At 38.4% G+C, this 23,276-nt stretch overlaps 1 protein-coding gene across 1 annotated transcript; it reads left to right on the plus strand.

The window, feature by feature from the left end:
- Nucleotides 1-596: 596 nt before the first annotated feature.
- On the plus strand, nt 597-19,511 carry LOC122661788. Its single transcript, XM_043857294.1, has 9 exons — nt 597-896; nt 3,377-3,536; nt 4,890-4,982; nt 8,015-8,117; nt 8,294-8,456; nt 14,486-14,660; nt 16,304-16,432; nt 16,577-17,182; nt 19,392-19,511. The coding sequence occupies exons 1-9, from the start codon at nt 694-696 to the stop codon at nt 19,509-19,511; spliced, it is 1,752 nt and encodes a 583-aa protein (XP_043713229.1). The 5' UTR covers nt 597-693.
- The last annotated feature ends 3,765 nt before the right edge of the window (nt 19,512-23,276 follow it).

Genomic DNA, 23,276 nt, shown 5'->3' on the forward strand with positions numbered 1-23,276 from the left:
CATTGAACTAGAAAAACTCAACTCTAGAACAACATGCAGGCTGAAAAGTCCAACCCAAGCCCTATCCAGCTCAGGATGGGCTTGGCCTCGCCGGCCCAAACTTGCACCCCTGTTACATGGATTTTTATCCGCTCCATTTTTTGGGTAGCTCCAAGTTCCTCTAATAGAGGGGGTAGAAATGACCACCTTACCTTTGCCCGGGCACATTGCCCATATGGGGTCCACCCTCCTCTATGAGAGATTGGGGAAATGGAGTGGACAGGAAATGGAGCAGATAAAAATACGACACATATCAGGAAAATTATCGCCTCCAGTACTGGGGGCGCTGCTCCCATGTGTGCACCATGGGCCCCACCATGCACATATGGGCGCTGTTGCGCCGCACGATGCGCACAGCAGCGCCCCCGGTACTGGAGGCGATAACGATCCCAAATATCATAGATCCGTGTAAAATTTCCCTCCGACACACCGCACTCCTCATGGGGAAAGAAACCCTTGTGAGTTGTGAACGTTCAAAAATTGATTTATTTGCCCGAAAGAAGAGGGAACACGGTGCCACGGCGGGTACAGTAGAGATTGGCACGTTTTAATGTTTGCAGAAGGGACGCCGAGGAAAAATTTGTAAAACCCTAAAATCTGAACTTGAACGTTACATGTACTCCCTCATCTGAGATTATATACGACGGGGCAGACATGGCTGGAGCTTCTCGAGAGCAAGCACTTTCTCTTATTGCTGCCGCGAATAACCACGGGGATTTGGCGGTAAAACTATCTTCTTTGAAACAGGCGAAAGAGAATCTATTATCTGTCGAACCGTCTTTTGCAGCGGATCTCTTTCCATACCTTACTGAGCTTCAAACGTCCCCCGAAAGCTTGGTTAGGAAATCCCTCGTCGAGTAAGTTCGTTATTCTCAAATTTGATCCGCTTATTACTTCTAATTACGATGCAATATCATCATTTTCTGCATGGTTTCCTTAGTGCATCATTCAATATTGGTTTCCCATTGCTCTGCTTAAGGCTAGTTACCAACTATTTACACTGATTTATTTATACTTAGTTGCTTTAATTCATTGATGGTAAGGGACCTGCGGGGTGATGGGTGGGGGGGATGATTCCTTATGTGGAAGCAGACTGCTACTTGGAAGTGTTCAAAACCAAATGTCAACTTGATTATTTGTTTGTTGAAAAACTTGAACTTGATTTCAATACATCCCTGAGCAGCAGAGAAAATATTTAAGGTAGTTGAAGAGAAAGTTGTAGTCTTACTTGCCTACTTAGATTCGTGTACATCTAACGACCACCATTAGAGATCAAACTTCACAGATTAGGTAAGGTTCAAGCCCTTTCCAGCCATGGGAATTGGGAGATATAACACGTCATTCTTGTGCTGGTGAAAAGTGCTCTCTGACCTTATGTAAATCTATTTACAGGGCCTTTTGGACTTGAGGGTTTCTATGTCTTGTTTAATAACAAAGAAAGGCTATAGAGATTCTTATGGATATGTGAAATGGTTGAAGGGGTGAAAGCAGGGAATTATGATAATGACTCCTTTTCAATTAGGCGGATATGTCATATATATTAGAATTTATGTATTAACATAAATGTTTATTAATTTCGTAACATGTATGTCAAAGTTTTAAATGTATTTTAGCCTCTGTAAAGCAAGTTCTACCAAACTTAATAATTAGCAAGTCACTAAATATATTGTCAACAACTGAGGCCAAACATCTTATATTTTCTGGAGCTAAGATACTGCAATTAACCCGTATTGGTACCTCTGTATAAAGTTAAATATGGGAAAATGAACCTTGTCAGTCCTGCATGTGAGAGTAATACATGTAAGCTTGCAGACTATGTAGAACAGTCTAATTTTGTACTTGATTATGATATGAGATGTATTTTGATGTCTGGCACCTACCCTGGTTGCTTGACACTAGTCAGCAATCTGCAACAGTTGTCGTCATCGTTGTTCTTGTTATTATTGTTGTCTTCACTACTACTATTGAATGCTAATTTAATAGGTAAGTTAAGGGAAATTCATTATACGGATGATGTTACTTGACCCCATTTAGTTGTTGAGTTGAGAGTTATGCATGGTGTTACTCATGAACCTGCTAGGGTACAACTTAACTGTATACTTATTTTTCTTAAGCTAGTTTACATATATTCTCTAGGATATATCGATAAGTGATAGTTGTTTACCTATGTTCATGGTGGATATAGGGCTCTGAGAAGAGGACTTCATCTATAGAATGAGAAGAGAACTGGCTGCCGTCTGCCAGAATGTCTGAGTCTCAGTTTTTCTCTGTTTGTCTGTTTGAAATAGAAAAGAAATTTCCTGTGTCCAACTCCTGCAGTATTGACGTGCCAGAGAAAAATTAAAAGATAAAAGTGTAATAAAGTAAATAGGAAATTTAAATTGTAAATAAAGAAGGAAGGAAAAACAAAAAAGAGTCTTTTTTCATTGAGAGAAAAAGAAAATTTGTTGTCAACTTCTACCAGCCTTCCTCTCTCTCCCAGATAAAATATGCATCCTGATCCTGTGTCCAGCTGTGTTCACGTTGCCAGAGAGCAATTCTCTGAATGTGTGTGTGTGAATAAATTGCTGTTTGTAGGCATTGGGTTTCTACTGGAGATAATAAAGGCAGATGCACAAGATATAAAGAACAAGCCAAATGGCAGAACACAGCAGCAGAAACCAAGATTTAATAGGCCGAAAACAATATTCAAGGGGAATGGATCTCATGCCATCCAGTGCTGGCAGCAGTCCCCGGATCTCCTTTCTTTGTTGCTGTTTGTCAAAAGAATAATGATAGACCTCAAACAATACAATGGTATGGCCAGAATAAATGAGTAACTTCTCAATTTACCCCTCACAAGATCAAGTTGGCTCAAGTGCCAACACTAAATAATCTTTTTAAATCACAAATAAAATACTTAATGAAATAAAGAAGTATATCAGAGAATAAGCTATCTGATGATCTGCTCGTTGGTTCTCTGTTTTACACCTGTATCAGTTTCTTTTATGGGTGAAGATGGTGATACTCTTGCTGATTTCTTGTATCTTTTTTAATGGATTGGCATGGTACATTTCAGTAAAACTCTTTCTCTAATATCTGCAGCACTTTGTCTTCCCTAATAGCTCAACGTCAGAGTCCTTATTGCTGACATTACATGTTTTTTTTGTTTTTTGGCATCTTCTCAAGGACCTATTACATTTCTTTCCTTTTATCCCCATCTTTTTAAATAAGTAAATGCTGCCTTTGGCTTAAATGTGTGCTCCAATTTTTTCACATTGTATTATTTGAACTGATCAACACCTGTTTGGTATCACTTGTTCAGTTGTCATTCTCTCAGTTCCTCTATTTGTGGCAGGTTGGTGGAAGAGCTTGGTCTTAAGGTGATGGAGCATTCATCTATATTGATGCCAGTACTATTGGCACTGTTAAAAGATGCCGATTCTGTTGTAGTGAGACAATCTATTATTAGTGGCACAAATTTCTACTGCAGCGTCCTTGAAAAGATGGCACTGCAGGTTCTTCTCATTGCTCATAAATTTCCCATTTTGTAGTAGAGATTAGTTGTTGTTTTGTCTTTGATACTTTATTTTAGTTCTGCAATTATATTATTAAAATCTCCTTTTTCAGTCTCAGCAATTGACTTCTAATATTTCCTTGCTGATGCTGATTAGTTTACATGCTATGATAAGTATCAAATTCTTGTAGGTTTCATAATTGTATTTTCCACCCCAGCTTTATTATTTGCTATATATTAATGTTGAAGTTTTAATGTTTATGATGATATTTGCAGTATCTCGAGACTTATCAAAGGGAAAAAAAAAACACATTCTGCTCAAAATAGTAAGGGATGTGTGGTGTTGTGCTATATGTTGGGGATGTGAAGAAATTCCATTTTTGTTTAAAAGAGAAAAATATTTTGGAACCATAATAAAAAATCAGTTAAGGATTTATGCTGTGATGGGGTTGCTGTCAACTGGGTTTCGGTACCTAACATAGTGAAGAAGGGTTAAGGGATGCTTATGTAGAGCTCCAAAATCAGATTGTAGAAGATCTGGAAAAGAGAAAGTTCTGCTATATTAAATAAAAAATGATGGAAACAATTGCCAGATTGGCTGTTTACTATGATTTATATCTTCAATCACTACTCAGCACCAAGTTACCCTTGTCACATTAGGACTTCTCCATTCAAATCGATTCTGATGGGCTCTATCTAAACTCAAAAATGACCTGGAAACTTGGATGAGAGAGAAGGATAAAAACCTGCTGCAATAACTGCTAAGGGTTTCAGAAGGGCGAAAAATACTGTCTCGATATGGTCTATATCATGTCATTGAAGAGTATGGGATTCTCTATATGGGAATATGGTCATTTTAGTTTGTGTTATAAAATTCTCTTAGCCCACATTCCTCAACAATGAGGAATTTTTTCATAAAAGGTTTCCAACTTTTCAATTTCACTCTCTTTTACCTCTTTCCTTTTTCTTCTGGATAAAGAGAACACCCTGTTTGGAAGGGAGAGGTAGAACTGTATGTACAAGTTGAAGGCTTAAAGCAATGCCTCAACAAACAAGGGACTAGGTCTTTATTTATTTTATTTTTTTTGGGGGGGGGGGGTGGGGAGTTGGTTGGGGGAGGAAGTTGAAACTTAAATACTTTATTTATTTATTTATTTTTAAATTTTACTTCTTGTAGTTTTGTTGTTATGTTTGTCAATAGCACCGATATGTGCACACTAAATACCAATTTGTGCACACTATCTTTTAGTATAATCTATTTTTTATTTCATTATACTTTCATGTGTGCCAGCAGTTGGTTATTTCTTCCTTTGTTGTGAAACTAATAAATTTATATATATTTTTGAAATCATAGTTTCATCAATCTGGTAGAGTTGAAATGTGGCGTGAAGAACTTTGGATGTGGATGGCTAAGTTCAAAGATGTTGTTTGTGGCATTGCTTTGGAGGTATGCATTTACTTCAACTGTCAATTCAAACTTGATGAAAGTCAAATTTTACCATTGTCTTATGAGGTACACATTTTGGAATGGCTAGGATTTGTATCAGCCTTTTATTCTCACACTGATCTTGCAAATTTTAATGCTGGAGGGTTGTCCCTGCAAAATTAAACTAGGAATAGCGGATAACAATGATTCAATCTGTAATGCAAAAGTCAACCTCGAACCAGGGAAACCAGCGGGAGATCGATTGCAGCCAGGATCAACACAATAATGATGAACAAATTGAATAACTGAAACTTTTGTGGCCTTTTTTTATTGTTCTGTTTACATATGAAAGAAGAAGATAAAAAAGGATAAGAAGAAGAAGTGGATATAGAGAAGAAGGGGGGGAAGGGGGATGGGCTTTCTCAGCCCTGGGTCTCTCACCCACAGTTATCCCAGCTGTTGAACAGGGGTCTTACTCCCATAGTCGAGTGCAACAGTTTGCCTCAAAAGTTCATTCATTAATTCTGATTCAAGTACAACTGATGGGGCCTATTTATAGCTTGGCCTAAGCTTCACAAAATAGAAAGTTGAAAATATGAAGTAATGTAAAAGGAAACAACTATAAGCCTCTTACAAGAGAATATTGAGGCTTGTACACCAAGTAATCTAAGACTTGACTAAGTAAGACTTAACTAAGTAAACTGAAATAAAATTAGAAAGTAAAAAAAATAGAAACTTAAAGTAAATAGTTACTAACTAAATCAGCAATAAAATCTGCCTTGTCTTGCTATCTTCAGTGGGGGCCCATATAATCTCAAATATTTCTTTGGATTTCCTTCTCCATGCAAGGCTTATGGACCCACAACACTGTTCACATGAACAGTAGTTCGGGTACTGTGCATGTGAACAGTAATTTCTTTTTTGAAGTCTGTTTTTGTCCTTTCTTCATGCTTCTCTCTGGGCTGGGGCTGCCTTAGGTGATGCTCCATCGAACCAACAAAAACTTGCCACATCATCAGACCACGCTGCCTCTTACAGTGTTACAGCAATCGAATCCATAACCTTGCTGAGCTGGTTTTGGGATTTGTTCCTGCGGGTACATATGGACTTGTGATCTACATCACGAACAATTCAATTGTTTACTAAATCCACAAATTAATTTAAAAAAAGAACCAAAGCACTCTTTAATTCTTAAGTATCTTAGATACCATTATGCCATCCAATACTAGGTTACAACTAAGCTTAAATTCTGTGCATAAAGGTATTAGGAAAGAATAACTATAATTTTAAAGAATTGCCCTTAGGTAAAATTATGAAAATACCCCTGGGCAAAAATATATATTTTAAAACTCTTTCAGGTTTTCAAATTCTGGGATATTACTGCAGCATAACAATGTAAAGTCATCATAACAGAACAATAGTTGAGAGGGAGAGAGAAGAAAATAACAGAGACAATAGGCACTAAAAGGGATCAAAGTAAGAATGTAAATGCAATCTTACCTTTAAATCAGTGCATTCAATGGGCAGCAAAAGAAGGAAATATGCAACCGTGGAGGAGAAGAAGAGGAGAAGAAGAAGTTGAGAAGAAGAAGAAGATGAGAGGTAGAGGGAGACTTTCGCATAGGAAACAAAGGGGCTCCATTAGTTCTTCATTTCAGCAACTAAACCTAGTTACAGAGCAGTTACACACGTTCTGGAAATAACTAACTAAAACTGAAATAGAAATACACAAACTGAAATAAAAATAAGCTAAAACTAAACTAATAAAATAAAATTAAGGTGAAACTAAAACTAATAAATAGCATGCGCAGGACATATGCCACTGCATGTGGGGTCCACCGGCTGTGCTCTAGCAATATGGTAACCTTGGAACTCTTCATCACTCCACATAGAAGCAGTGGATGACTGAGATCTGTGATGCCTCCTTTGGTATACTCTGAATCCACGATCAGCTGGTGTGATGTCCTCATCAAATCTCCTTGGCTTGGAAGAATTCACCTCTGGTGAATAAAGACTCGTGTAGTAGCATAGCCGGGTTGAGCTTCTGCAGCTCCTCTACCGTTATCCATGTGCTGTCAGAATCTTCTGAAACTTTCAGGGTTTGTTCCTCTATTCCAGATCTTGGTTCGATGGTAATCTTGGACCTGTTTGAATGTTCAAACTGTGGTTCTTGATTTTCTCAATATGAAGCAGCAAGGCGTATGAAGGGAGCGACGATCCTTCTTGGAGATAACTCCAAACAATCAACCAAACCTGGCCCAACCTACTTAAACAACTCACAGGCTTGGCCCATTCTAAAGGAAAAAGTAGACCTTGTAGAGAAGCGGATAGGAAAGGTAGCTTATAGACTCAAGCGACCAGCTCGGTGAAAACTCACCCCGTATTCCATGTGAGTCAGTTGACTTCGATTAGACCAGACCGACCTAGAGAGGAACGTGCCCACGAGGGCACCACCAGATGTTGTAGATGAACCTACTAAAGAAGAAGTGGTGGGCACATGCATCCCAGGTAATTCAGTCTTCTGGTTCTTCATTATCTGCATATGGTCTTTTTTGTTCCTAGGTGCTCATTTTGTATGGGCTTTCAGTTTAATGTTTTTATTCAGCGGCCGTGGTTATTGGCAAGAACTTATTGAATCCGCTCACTAAGCTAAGGCCTTTGGCCTTAAGAGAGAGAAAGGAAGTGAATATTCTTTTATAAGCTGCTGGGTAGTATACTTGTTTGGCTTATCCTACTGTAATCAGATTAGAGCTATTGTCTACTGGGTTATATTGTGAGGCTAGATCATCCTAGATCTGGTTTTGCATTATTAATTTTAATTTTATTCTCATGGTCATTCTTACTGGCATCTTGTAGTGTTTGTGATTCAATAGACTGGGAAGTATCCAATGAATTGTCATGACAATCTCCACCTATATTTCCATTTGATTCCTATCTTATTTGGAATTGACAAGAAACTGGTGCCTGATGGTTTTTAAGAATATCTATCTGTTATTCATTGGTGCTTCAAATATTTGGCTAATGTGGTAATTTGCTTAAACGTGATTATGTAGCCTGGTTCTGTTGGAACAAAGTTGCTCGCTATGAAATTTTTGGAAAAGTACATTCTACTTTTCACACCAGATGTCAATGATCCTGAAACATCTACTAAAGAAGGTACCGTATTCTGATCAACTGTGATACTGAAAGGTTTGAGTTGTAGATGTTTTAAAGCATTTAATGTTTTCCATTTTATTGAGCTTTCTTGTTTGTTTTTAGCCTGTTTATACTTAAGTACTCAGAAGCAGTTGACATGTTTGCAAGTTCTTGCCGTTCTCTTCAACTGTTCACAGGAAAGGGGTTGATGTTCAATATTTCATGGGTGGCTGGAGGCCACCCAATTCTGGATGCAGCCTTCTTCGCTTTGGAAGCAAGCAAAACTCTTGGTCTTCTCCTGGATCAGCTGCAATCAGCCAGTACCCTTCGTGGCTCTTTGATAATCGCTCTAATCAACTGGTGAGTCATATCTACTCTATTTAGCATGGGTTTCACACTGTATGAAATTAGTTGCTAGCTTTATCCTAATGGTATGTTGAGTTCAATTTTTGGTGTGCCACTTTGGTAGTGATTTTCTTTTTGAAGGGACCAATTTGACCACAAACTGATGCAGGACAATTTCGATGGATTGACCCGAACCCGTTTGTGAACCCAAATCAAGATGAGCCGGGTCCAGTTTGAGTGTTTGGATCTAGTAGGATTTTATTTTCGGTTTCTTTGTTAGTAAGTTTCCATATAGTTAGGATTTTACTTTTGGTTTCTTTGTTAGCAAGTTTCCATATAGTTAGGATTTTATTTTCTTTAAATAGGGCTGTAATCCACGGTATTGGATATGGAAGAATGAATTGAAAAGAAAGTTTGTGCGTGTGTGCAAACCCCCCCCCCCCCTTCTTGGGCGCTCCCTTCTCTTGCTGCGTCTCCTTCTTCCCCTTTCTTCTGTGTGATTTCTCCCCTCCCCTCTGGTTTCTTCTTCTACCTCCTTCAATCCTCTTCTCGATTTCTGTCCCCCACCAATTTGGTATAAGAGCAAAGATCCATCTCCTTCCCTTCAATCTCTCTCATCTCTTTTTCCTTCTTCCCAAACTTCCTTTCCCATTACTGTTCTACGGTAACAGTAACCCCATCTCTTCTCCTTCTTTTTCTATTTTTCCCATTGCCGTTCTACCGGTACAGCAATCTCCATCTTCTGCAGCACCCCTACCCTTCTTTCTCTCTTTCAACTCCACTGAAACCCCAACCGCAACAACCCCTGCTATTCCCACCCAAAAAAAAAAAATAAAAATCGTTTGTCTCCTTCCCACAGCAACCCTCCCTTTCCCATCTCCCGCTGCAACCCTGCCCCTTTCCCTGTCCTTCGACTCCAGAGACCACGCCTTCCCTTCGTTCCATCCTCTTAGTAGAACCCAGCCCACCTTCCCTTTCCTTTCTTCCTCGCTGTAACAGCAAACCCAAAAAAAAAAATTCTCCCTCTCTTCGATCCCCAGCGGCACCCATTCCCACCGCCTCCTTTTCACTTAACAACCACCGCCCCCTGCTTCTTGGTTCCGCAAGAACCGATCCAAAAAAAAAAGAAAAAAAAGTGCAGAGATAAGAAGAGCAGCGAGATACAAGTATACAACTCTGACAGCCAAAAAAAAAAAACAAAAAAAACAAAAAGGTACATACCTGTTTCAGAAGTTCTCGCGATTCAACTCCCCACCTAGCTCCCTCACATTACCGCCATCCCTCGAAGTCGTGAAGCCCCTCCTTCCTTGCAGCACCTTCCTCCATTCTTCCTCTTTGGTTTCGAACCAGAATCAGACTCTAACAAGTAGAGACGGTAATTCCCCCTACCCACGATCTTACTTTTCTCTTTTCTTTCTTTATTTTTATTTCCTAAACTGCCCTCCTCTTTTTATCTAATTCTGACCTCCCTTATTTTCTTTTTATTCCAAGTATACCCCTCCCTCTCATGGCTCCTCCCTTTTATTGCTTCTCCATTTTCCCATATTACCCTCACCCCTAAGTGTTGCCTATTTGTTTTCTTTATTTTTCCAGAATTACCCCCATCTTTCCCTCTAATTTCCTTTTCTCCTCTAATTTTGTTACTTTCCAAGTTTACCCCTCCCCATACCCGTAACTCTTTTCTTGTATGTTTCTAATTGAACATCCCATATTTACAATTCTGTCATTGATATCATAAATCCCATTGTATTTACAATTGTGCCATCAATGTTCTACACTTCACCATATTTACCAGAATTGACCAATTATAGGACTCAGATACAATGCAACCGAATTCTCGTGGTTACAATCCATCACCTATTATATCCTGTAACAATGGAAGCACTACATCAGGTATTTTCTCCTTATGGATTTGTGGAAAAGATCATGACAACATTTCATAAGTCTGCTAGTTCTCAAGCAGTCAAGCCCTTATCCAGTATCAGTCACTCCTGAGTGCCGTTTCAGCAAGAAAGGCACTTCAAGGGCGTAATATTTATGATGATTGTTGTACACTGGGTATTCGATTTTCATGCTTAAGACAGTTACTAGTGAACTACAATGCTGAATGGTCATGGGATTTCATGAACAAATCAACACAGGATGAAGAGCTCTCGAGACTTGAACGGTTGGATCGTTTGATTGGAGAGGTCTTGAAAAACCTTCCAGTTAACCATGAAATGCAAATGGCTGCCCCGACTGCTAATAGGACAGTCCCTGAAGAGCCTGACTTTGAAGCAACGCTGATTGAGAATAAAGAAGTTTCAATAATTTCTGTCTTCAAGGAAGATCCAGCCCGCAAAGTTCCTGCTATTGAGACTCATGTGGAAGACATCGAAAGCAATATGTTCGCATTAGTGGGCTATGAGGTCGAGACCAAGGAACTTGGCCCTTTAACAATTGTGTTGATCGTGACCAGCCAAGCGGGTCCTAAGGAACTTGAGATTGAAACTGTGGAGGTCAAGAACACAATGGAAGGCGACACATATGGCCCTATGAATACGCCTGACGACGTTAAGGTTGGGCACATAGAATTCGTCATCCCCTTGAAGTACTTTGAGGAGTGTCGTCCTTGTCTTTACGATTACATCCGTACGTTCACCCCATCCAAGCTGTTGATCATAGATGTTGATCGAGTGGTGTTGATCCTCTCCTTTTTTAAAACTCGTGGACGAGTTTTTCTCAACATCGGGAGAGTTGATGCAGGACAATTTCGATGGATTGACCCAAACTCGTTTGTGAACCCAAATCAAGATGAATCGGGTCCAGTTTGAGTGTTTGGATCTAGTAGGATTTTATTTTCGGTTTCTTTGTTAGTAAGTTTCCATATAGTTAGGATTTTACTTTCGGTTTCTTTGTTAGCAAGTTTCCATATAGTTAGGATTTTATTTTCTTTAAATAGGGCTGTAATCCACGGTACTGGATATGGAAGAATGAATTGAAAAGAAAGTTTGTGCGTGTGTGCAAACCCCCCCCTTCTTGGACGCTCCCTTCTCTTGCTGCGTCTCCTTCTTCCCTTTTCTTCTGTGTGATTTCTCCCCTCCCCCTCTGGTTTCTTCTTCTACCTCCTTCAATCCTCTTCTCGATTTCTGTCCCCCACCACAAACAATGTAACATTTGTAGTCAGAGCCTGCAATGTGGCTTGGTGCAATACGATTATCCTTAGTCAGGACTGGTGTAATTTAAATTGCAGGAGTGTTATACATTAGAAATTGAATTGGGGTGATTTTTAAGTAGCAGTCAAATAACAGATCAAACAGCCCCCAAGTTCTGGTGGAGTATAGGTCTAGAGTAGACCTAAGATTTCCCAAAGTCTTGGTGGATTCTGATTAAGCGTTTGGGTTTAATTGACAAAACACTTCCTGCTCAAATAGAGTGAAAAAACAGAACATACGCGAATTAAACAGAACAACTTCAGCAACTAGTGATATTGATCAGAGATCAGTCACAGGCAGTGGCTGGCGGTAGAACAGAGAAAAGGGGAAAGAAACCTATCATAGGCTAGGGTATCCCACACAATCTCTCTGTCACAGATCCTTAAGGCCAATGGCAACTTAAAAACTAAAATTATCAAATCATATTATGGCTGAGCAGCCTTACATTGTCTTTATAGAGATCAAAATAAAGTCTTATTCAAACTATGAACTGAAAATCAGACTCCTATCATGCGTAGGAGTACTTACAACTTTGCTGAATTTAAAAACAACTAACAAAGCAACATTCTTACTTGAACTAGGAAAATAAAACAAAGCAATTAATTGTGCTATTAAGCTCCCACGATTTGGAGAACTCAGAGAAAGCTGGCTGGTTTGCTAGACCCATGAACCTGGTCCAATTGGGGCTCAGTTGCTTGCTGGTTCGAGTGGTCCATTCTACATCATAGAGGGCATTTTGTTATAGGTTGATATACTCAGTCAGATTTTGCTTGATGACTCCATTAGCACTCTCTTTGGTTACTCTAGGGAGATTTTTTGCAGTCCTGGTCATTGGATTAAGAGCATCAACGGCCACTCATCCTATTATGTGTTCCGCTCATTTCTTGTGGACCGAGTAATTATTGGAAGGATAATTGAAATCCATTTTAGACAGCTCAAGAACCTAAACTGGATGGTCCTACCCTGTTATTTACTTCTTCGCCATATCCCCCTCCCTGAAGTTGTTTATTTCAGAAGGGGGATACTTCCTACTTCAAATGATTGTCTTCCTATAAAAATCAATTTTTTAATGGCTTCCGATAATCCCTGCTTGGTTGGATATGAAGCCGAACTACTTTAATGTGTATGTGTAATCCCTGCTTGGTTGGATATGGTACTGAGCTATCTTAATGTGTCTGTGTACTGGAGTTGATGTTCAACTTGGTATATTCTGTTTCATAGGTTTTTCTTCTTTACTTTTTTTAATATGTCGATATACTTGGTGACACCTGGGAATTGGCTCATGAAAAAAATACTTGCTACAAATATTCATGGAGCACTCAATATGTCCAGCTGTTCAAGTTTTGCTATTTGTCCTTTCTTAAAGTTGACTTTTGAGCTCTTGAAATCTCACTATGATTTATGTATGTTATCTTGATAAAATTCAATCCAGTCTAGAAAATTACAGTGACGATGTGAATACAAGTCATAAAATTTACAAACATGATGTCTGTGATGTTTGATTCTCTTTTGGTTTTTTTTTGTTGGTGGTATGACATATGATATACATGTAAATGTTTAATTTGGTGTAAGCATACTATTTATTTTTTATTTCTAAAGAAAATCTAATTTTCTTGATGACTTATCAAGGTTGGTTTTCAGTGTTAATCTTATATGGCTGATTTAAGCCAGTGGCCTGGTTACCATAGTGATGTTGTCTTGTGCATTTACTTACCTTGCTTGTAGTTGTTTAATAGGTAATGTGGCCTAGCATTATGCAACTTTGTTAGTTTTATGTGTGATAGCTTTGATTTTGTACTCGTGTATTCTTAGTTTCTTACCTCATCTTTCCATGTTTCTTGAATATTGTGAGAATAAGTAGTTCTACCCGATAGGGGTATTACTTGTCCTTTTTTATGTTTATTATCCCTTAGCCGATTCTTATTTTAGGTATTCCTAATCTGAATCGGCAAGGGTAGCTTTCCTATTGGTGAAGTATTCAAACAGATGATGTTTGCAGAAAAGATAAATATTTTTAAGCATTTTTATTGCAATTTTCTTCTGTGTGGAAACTTTGGTGCTTTATTACTCCGTTCAAATATGTATTTGATCCAGGTCAGTATTTCCCTAGAATGATCTGTATCCTGATACTGATTATTGATTATGTATGGTGCTTGCATGGTTTTATGAGTTCCTTCTCCGTTCTTTCCATAATTTATACATATTATTTTCCAGGGCAAAAAAAAAAAAAAAAAAAAAAAAAAAAGAAGAAAAGAAAAGAAAAGGGAGGGAAGTCTATTGAAGGATTTTAATGGAAATTCTTCGAGATGAATTACTTCTATACTTTTTGTGGAGCTAATCAGTTGATATCTCACTGTTTTGCCCCGATGTTTGGAATTTGGATGCTTTCTTTTGAAGGGTCGGTTGAAGGACCACCATTTTGGATTTGACATTTATGGTTTTGCTTCACTTTCCTTCCATTAAATTCTTGTACCTTTTCACCCTATGACCAAGTTTTCTCCAGGATGATGTCACTATGTTAAAGAACTGTACTACTGTCTCTGTAATTCTTCATTGATATCTTTTGGGTGTCTTCCTCTCTCTTCCTCCTTTGGAAAAGATCCCCCTTGCCCTGCTCTGTCTAGTCCTGTGATTGGTGTATGCCACTAGCTTACCGAAAGCTGGCAGCATGCTCAACCGGTCAAAGCTCTCCCTTTTTTTTATCTTTCTGTGCTCCTTATTTGTAAATTTATTCTTGTCGTAATATATATGTTGTCATTCCCTTAATCCTTATATTTGTAATGCTTGTTATGCCTTTTCTTTGGGATAATCTCATTCTAGCTAATGATATATAGACGATTTGGTTGACAGTCTTGCGGCTATTGCAAGGAGGCGCCCCCTCCACTATAGTAGTATTCTTTCTTCACTTCTTGGTTTTGACCCAAATTTTGAGACACTAAGAGGTGGGCATGCTGCCAGTATCCAGTACTCTTTAAGGACTGCCTTCCTGGGGTTCTTGAGGTGTACCCATCCAGCCATTATAGAGGTAATCATTTTTTCTCACTTTTGTGTGGGTTCTTCGGTTTGGTTTATATTTACTTCAGTAGCTTAAATTTGCCAGAAAATACTGAACCATGAAGATAGATATCCATTTGTTAGAACAAACACCAAAGAAACACGAACAGAAACAAAAACAGAGCAAAATGACAGATTTAACGTGGTTCACACATCAATACGATGTGCTACGTCCACGGGCGAAGCTGAAGATGATTCACTATGTAAAATGGAAGATGATACATGTAGAGATCTCACAAGTCACAAGAACACCCAAAACGGCGCTGCTAGCTCTCACCCAGAAACCTAAACTCGAAAATCCCCAAATTTCACTCTTTAGAAGAAGACAGGTAAAACATATAAATACCCCTCCGCTACCGTCACAGATCTCAGAAAAAAGCCCATTTGGGTTGCCACCAAAAAAAGTCGCAGCGGCAATCTTCAAAACGGTACAAGAATTCGAGACACAACACTATTTGATCAGGCTAAATGCTTTCTGATATGCCATTTGTTTCTACTTGCTAGTTTTCTGTTCAAAGTGATTATTTTTTCTTGGGGGAGGGGGTTGAGATGTTTCATATGTAAGAAATTTTATGTGAAGGAATAAGGGTTTTGGAGAATCAAAGGATGTGATGATACATCAAGCAAGTTGGTTGTGTGTGTTGCAGAGGGGTGCTAATCATTACAAACTCCACAAAATCCAGCAATGGGAATGAGTTACTCAGTGAGGCCCACACAGTACAAAATGTAATTGTAGAGCTTACTCTTCTTTCTCCTCATTGATATTTGATACATAATGAATTTCTTAACCAAAAGAGGGGTGAAGAAGCCCAGAGAGAAAGAGCCCTGCCATTCAAGGTCATAGAGATCATCCGAAGGAAAAAATCTGCTCAAATTCTTTTGTCCTTTAATTTGCCATTGCTCTTTGTGTGTGTGTGTGGCTGGTTCTGATTTAGGGAAGTTGGACGCAGGTGCTTCTTTCCATCATCCTTTTTTCACTTGTACATGTAACCATGTTTTGGCATGAGAAAGGATACATTATCTTGTTGCTGATATTTTAAATAAGAAAGAACACCTCAACCCACCCAAATGGATAAATAACATTACATCCCAAGTGTTTACATCACATAATTCCTTGTCGTCTATAACACAATTGAGATGATAAAAAAGAATAAGCAGATCAGGTTATGATACTCATTCTCTGAGTAGTTCTGACAAAACACATTTGCTTTTCTCAATGGTCATACTAAAAGATTCCAACTATAGAGCTTGCCTAGACAACAGCAGAAGAGTTTATATTTTTCTACTGTTGTGCTTTCATTTTTTACTTTTTTTGGTTCTATTTATTTGTGATCCTATTCATTGTGCTGTTGATGTGCTGGTTTTGGTTTCACTTGAGATGCTCAAAACCATGAAGTTCCATGCTGACCTGATGGTTTAACCAGTGTTTTTGTGCCATTCTTGAACTTTCTAATATTCCTTAATTAAGACTTGATTAGTTTTATAATTTATGTTTGCACATTGTGAACATAACTTCTTCAAACTGTGGATATTTAAAGTATTTTCCTCATGCTTAGATTTTAGAAATTCATGGATGACAGTCTGACACATCATACACACTATTTGCAATGTCAGTCATGTGACCGAGTACATAGGGCTTTAAGAGCAATGAATGCTGGAGATGCAGCTGATCAAGTAATTCGGCAGGGTGATAAAATGATAAAGAATACTGAGCGTGCTTCCCGTGATGCTCGATTTGGCAAGGTAATAACATTGGGCAAGTATTGTTCTTATTTGGCTTTTTGCATTGTGCTAATCCTATATAAATTTTTTTTTTGTATCTCTTTAATGGATTGTCATTAACTCTTTGAGTCATTGTTTAATGGGAATATATTTTCTGATAATCAGGATGAACAATCATCAAGCCCACTACCTGTTTCTGGGGATTTGAAGAAATGGCCTATGCTTCATTGTACTGATGGGCCGTCAAATACTGATGAAGTTCCTAGTAAAAACACTCATTATGGTCCTCTAGGAAACTCATTGCCTGGCAAGATACTCGATGATTCTAGGCAGGATGATGTTACTGTAAATGGAATATCTCCTAAGCTGCCTTTGCTTAACAGTGACTCGACACCTGCGGAACAAATGATTGCCATGATTGGTACTTTATTGGCACAAGGGGAAAGAGGCGCCGAGTCCCTTGATATTCTAATATCGAAAATCCATCCTGACCTGTTGGCTGATATCGTTATATTTAATATGGGGCACTTACCTAAGACTCCCCCTCCCTTATCAAGCAGACTTGGGAATGTTCCAGTATCTTCACAGACAAGTTCGTCAAGCATTCCATCACAACTGGCACCCAGCGCTCCTATAATTTCAGTGCAGGCTCCTGCTGCCCCACTACAAGCTGCATCACCTTCTTCTTCTGCAGTAACAGGCAGCACATCATTGGCTGATGTCTCCACAGTCCCTAGTCTTCCTGGTGACTATAAACGCGATCCACGTAGGGTATGCTGTCTTAGCTTATAAAACTGTGGCTATTATAGATTTTTACCCTCAGGCCTCATAAGTGATGCAGTTAAATCATCTAAATAGCCTTATTTTATTAGAAATAAGCTTTGGGTTGGGTTGTATATGTGTTGGGCCTTTCGTCCATTGGGTTTTCTTTGTAATGGGCCATTAATATGGGTAGAGGCTAGGCATACGGGATTACTTAGTTAAGTGTCTTTGTTTATTTTATTTGTTATTAAGTGTTTTAGTTAGGCTGGAATAGGATTCTATAAGTCCACTCCTGTTTTGAGTCAGTTTGGGTTACTTTATTAGTTAAGGATTGGGCCTTTCTTTTTTAGTGTTGAAGTCTGTTTTTGAGTCTTCTATATAAGTTTGTAAGGGGGTTCAACATTGTACATGGATTTTGATTAATGAAAAGCTTTGTCTTTGCAACCCTCCTTCTTGCGTGAAGAATCCCTTGTGTTTGATCAAGGACCTTTGTGTGCGATCAAGCCTGGTTGCTGTTTTATCCTTCCAACCACCTTGCGGTGTGAAGCCCGGGTGTTCTTCCTTGTTCTAATTCTTCTTCCTTCATCTTCTTCTTCATTAATCAAGTAAGTTTTTCTTCTGAGTTTCTGCAATTCTTGATCTGTTCTGAAATTCATATTCAGGTTTTTTTTACGTGAATTACAATAGAGGAAATCTGGACATCAGATTATTCTCACTTTTTGATGAGTTGTTCATCACAATAAAAAAAACCTTCGATCAGAAATTCTCACTGATCAGACCTCCTGAGCTGGAGATATTTCATATTTCCAATTCTGCCCTTGTGTTCAGATTTGAATCCCTATTTGTCTAATTGCTGAATCGTTTTCCCTAGTCTGTTAGGTCATTAATTGTGAGATTTTCTTCATCATAGCAGTTTTTTTTCTGACTTTATAATTCTTCTGTTTGATCTTTAATCAGAACTGTGAATTACTGATATACCCTTCTCCTAGTGCAATTAGGATTGATCCATAATTTCAGATTCACTCATTGGATTGACCTGAAATATTCATCAAGGGTTCTTTATCCTTAGAACAGAACTCAATTGGAGTTCTGGTCCAATTTGACCACCTGATTTTGTCAGATCATATTTCTCCCTATATTATGGGTAGAGGCTAGGCATATGGGATTACTTAGTTAAGTGTCTTTATTTATTTTAATTGTTATTAAGTGTTTTAGTTAGGCTGGATTAGGATTCTATAAGTCCAATCCTGTTTTGAGTCAGTTTCTTTTACTATTTCTGTTTCCTAGTCAGTTTAGGTTACCTAACTTACCTTATTAGTTTCCTTTTTAGTGTTAGAGTCTGTTTTTGAGTTTTCTATATAAGTTCGAAGGGGGTTCATCATTGTACATGGATTTTGATTAATGAAAAGCTTTGCCATTGCTTCCCTTCTTCCTGCGTGAAGAATCCCTCGTGTTTGATCAAGGATCCTTGTGTGTGATCAAGGCTGGTTGGTGTTTGATCCTTCCAACCACCTTGTGGCATGAAGTTCGGGTATGCTGCCTTATTGTGATTCTTCTTCCTCATCTTCCTCTCCATTAATCAAGTAAGTTTTTCTTTGGTTACTCTGCAATTCTTGATCTGATCTGAAATTCATATGCAAGTTTTTGTTTTTACCAGTTGAGGAAATCTGGCCATTAGACTATTCTCAGTTTTTGAAGAGTTGTTCATCACCATAAAAAAGACCTTCGACCAGAAATTTTCACTGATCAGACCTGCTGATCTAGAGATATTTCATATTTCCAGTTCTGCCCTTGTGTTCAGATTTGAATTGTCTAATTGCTGGATCGATTTCCCTAGTCTGTTGGTTCATTTTCTGAGATTTTCTTCATCATAGCAGTTTTTTTTGGACTTTATAATTCTTCTGTTTGATCTTTAATCATAACTGTGAATTACTGATATACCCTTCTCCAAGCGCAATTAGGATTGATCCATAATGTCAGATCCACCCCATTGGATGGACCTGAAATTCTCAGCAAGGGTTACTACCCTTAAACAGAACTCGATTGGAGTTCTCCCTATTCTGGATTTATTATCTGAGAAAAGATTCTGTTTTAGTACTATTTTATCCCTTTAATTCAGTATTACAATAATAAGTTTTTTTTTCTCACAATCTTTCATGCATTTATGGTGTTGTAAGCAGTTATGGTTGTACAATCTAACAGTTTTCAGTCTTTTCAGGATCCTCGTCGTCTTGATCCTCGCCGTGTGGCTGTACCTGGTAGTGTACAGTCAGTGCCTTTATCTGTAAAGGAGGATACTGGTGATATGCAATCTGGAATTGACAGTTTGCTTCTTTGAGTTGACTTCTTCCACCTCCTGTGGTAATGGTGGTGGAAAATGCTTCATTACCTATTGTGTTCAAAAATGATTTATAGCTTTCAGAAAGTTCAGTGGCTCCTGTAACTGATCAGCTATCATCTAAAGAAAATGCAGAGGTTTTAATTGAAATAAGGAGGAGGAACCGGTTCAAGAGGTTGATGTTAATACTACTTCAGGCCCTGGCCATTTCTGCAGTTGAAGCTGTTCAGGATTTGTTGGCATCAATTCCAACGGATTTTACCATGACTGAGGGGGTTGTTGCATCTTCTGCACTGGAATCTGATCAGCATTCTCCTGTTGACTCTGGCACATCTGCCTCCAAAGAGACCTCTAAAGATTTTCCCTCGCTTCCTCATATTGAGTTGACAGGAGCAGAAAAAAAAAGTGTGTGACTAAATTGGCAGTTGAAAGAATTTTCAAGTCATGCAAGCAAATACAGCTGACAGGCTGTAGCCAAACACAAATGACATTACTTGCTCGCTTAGTTGCTCAGGTAGTAATGTTATGAATTTTATTTCATCTGCTACTCTGCTTCCCTTCCCTTTTTTTTTACCTCGAGTCTCGCTTTGTGTTTTGGTCAACTTTTGCTATTGGTTTGGATAACCATTGATGCCCAACTATGGATTCGCAGTGCCTTTTTTCCTTGTCTTCTAGGATACACTGTGTGATCCCAGCATATCTTTACTTCCTCTCTCCTGTTTTATTTTTTTGTTTTTTTCCCGGTACTTCTGGGAATGTCCAACATCAAATGTCACAGGAGCAAAGTTATGTGGTAGTTTGGAGACAACTTTATACTCTGTTCTCTTTTACTTCAATTAAATTTATTATGATTTTCAGATTAATTTTTTTTTTAATTCTTCAACCTATTTCTGGCAGATAGATGCTGATGTTGATGTCATTGTGATGCTGCAAAAACATATAGTTTTGGATTACCAACACCAGAAGGTATGTTGATGTAATGCTGCCTAATCTTTTATTCTTTTAACTGCTTTGGGATTATTATTGATGTTATGTTCTTCTAGTTACTTACTAGAAAGCTTTATTAGAACGGGTGAGCCCCAAAAAAGGCAAGAGGCTGAAAAGCACGTCCCACAAAACCTCCAACATTTTTTTTTGGTAAAAACAAAACCTCCAACATAAGTGACAGTATACTGTGATCTAGCTCTCATTTTGGAACTTCGAATATTAGTTTTCAGACTCAAATAGAGTCCCAAAAAATACCAACTCCTTTGCTCTTTGAGCAAGCTGATCCTCCAGTTCCACGTAGTTGTCAAATGCCCTATCATCTATTCCCAGCTCGATAAACAAACAATGGCTGCTGGAATGAAGACTTAGGTATTGGGACCTGAAAATTTCCCACATTTTTTAAGCTCCTTCATTCATTCTAGAACTACCAGTCAACACTTGTGGCAATCATGTAGTCATATATGGATTGTTATCAAGACTGGGATGTGGAATTGGGGGTCAGAATTGGAACAAAGGTTCATAAAGTGGATCTGCTGAGGTGATCATTCTGAAAAAGCACCGAAAACCCTGTTTCTGGATTTTGATTAAGTTCCTTTTGTGTAAATTCATCCATTTTGGGTAAGGATGTTGAATTGATAATTCTCATAGAGTTTTCTTCATTCGCTTTGATCTCTTAGAATCAAGAAACACATTTCATAAAAAATGTAATTGGTGATAGAATAGCCATGGAACTGGTACTTCTTTCATTTTTTGCCCTGCACGAATGAATCATGACAGCACTCAACTTTTGGTTCACTATTTAATGGTTTTTTTGTTATTTGTATTTGGGTTAGGAAAATTAAATCACTAACTGCAAATTAATATCAACAAATCTTTTCATGGGTTAAACATTGAGAGGAGGAGAGCCTGCCACTAAATGGATCCCACATAAATAATCTATTCAGACTATCAGACTTATGTATTCGGTAATTGAATGGGAGATTTCAAATACCCTATGCAGACTTATATCAGGTAGTAGAGTGAGGACAGTGGTGGGGAAAATCACCATACTCATCTTGAACTCGGCAGCTCCTTTGGCTATAATAAGCTACTGGTGTTAATGCTAAGCCGCCAAGATTGAATAATGGACGCCTCCTGGAAGGAACCCATGGGGGCCTCTGAATATTGTGGACTACTATTATTTCTGCCGGCTAATCTAATTTGTTTTTTGTTTGATGCTTTACTAGTTTTTAAAAGAGTCAGGCTTGGACACTGTGATTGAGTGGCATAGGCTACAACAAAGAAGCAACCATTCCTGCGAACTGTCACATCGTTCCTTGTGAGTGTATTTGAAGCTGATCCCAAGAAGGTTTTGCTGCTATGAAGAGAGTCAAGAGACCACTAGCATCGCCAATGGCCACTCCTCTTCCATCCTTTGTTTTATCTGCTTTGAAGATCCCTATTATCGACCTTGAAGAGGGTAGGAGGTCTCCATCTTGTCTCATTCCTGTTTTGTTTTGTAATTGTGTATTATTTAAAAAACATTGGAAGCTTTTGAGATTAAAGTAATGCTCATAATTGTTCTTCTGAAAGTGATACTCTAAACAAGAATAACTGCTAATATAAATCCCAATGATGCATCATTGGGGATTGTTGGAACCTATTAGTTGTAACTAAACTTTCAAACCAAGCAAAATGTGTAAATTAAACCTGAACCAACCGTTTATTAAATGTTGAAGTTTGTCATCCGGCAAGGCAAACATGTCCAAATACGAAAAACCAGTCCTGAGGCCTGACCAAGTTTTAGAATCCAATTTCAGAAAATTAAGCACTCAAATTTGGAGAGGGGATATGATTGTTACTCCCGGTTCCAACGAAGATGGTCTTGATCACATAGATCAACATGCTCTTGAAATTTTATCTTCGTAATACAATTTTCTAAGGCATTTAGTGCTTTGAACGAAAGGGATCGCCAACACAGTTCCTCGTTTAGTTCATTGTCTACATTGGGCATCCACACAGAAAAATTGAGTCGAATTCTATTCCCACACCAAACACAACTTTTCTGGATCTTCATCCATAGGTCGAATATTATTCCAACAATCCAATGTCTGTTAACTAGGGAAGATGGGATGGGAATGTTGTGGGGCTGGTACCAGTGTTTTTGGGAAACAGGGTTGGGATTATTACTTTTCTCATGAACAGTAATTAAAAACATTTAATGAGACAACATTTAATGTTGTTGTTTGAGCTTTTGTATGTTCACCATTAGGTTAACCAAACAAGGTTGAGTTGGGATTTTGAAATGCCACATCAGCACTTTCCCTCTCCACCCAAGTCCCCAACAAACAAACAACCCCCAACTCCATCAAAGAGAATCTAACATTTCAATGACTAAACCCGCTTGAGCAAGGGTATTATAACCAAATAATCAATTGAATCTACTGTATCCCAAAGTCTGAACTCTTTTCCCCTCCACAGGAATTATTGCACAGTACCTAAGCACAAAATCCAAACAAAACTAACAGCATCTCAGGACCCGGACACAAATGAAAATTTGCAAGGAAACAATCTACAACATTTGACCGTGAACCGTAGGCACCCTGCAATAATAATATAAAAAAGTCTGACGGTCAAGAACTTCCAATTATACTAATTTTCTGCCAGATGATTCTTTTGGACAAACTAATCCAAATCACCAGAGGTCCTTGAGGCTGTCCTGATGATGTAAGTGTGAAACCAAAGAGGGCAGTAAATGTAAGGTACAATCATTTTCCCAGAGTACAGAGATAAGGCAAC

Source organism: Telopea speciosissima, chromosome 5, assembly GCF_018873765.1.
Source record: "Telopea speciosissima isolate NSW1024214 ecotype Mountain lineage chromosome 5, Tspe_v1, whole genome shotgun sequence".
In the NCBI taxonomy this organism is placed as follows: Eukaryota; Viridiplantae; Streptophyta; class Magnoliopsida; order Proteales; family Proteaceae; genus Telopea; species Telopea speciosissima.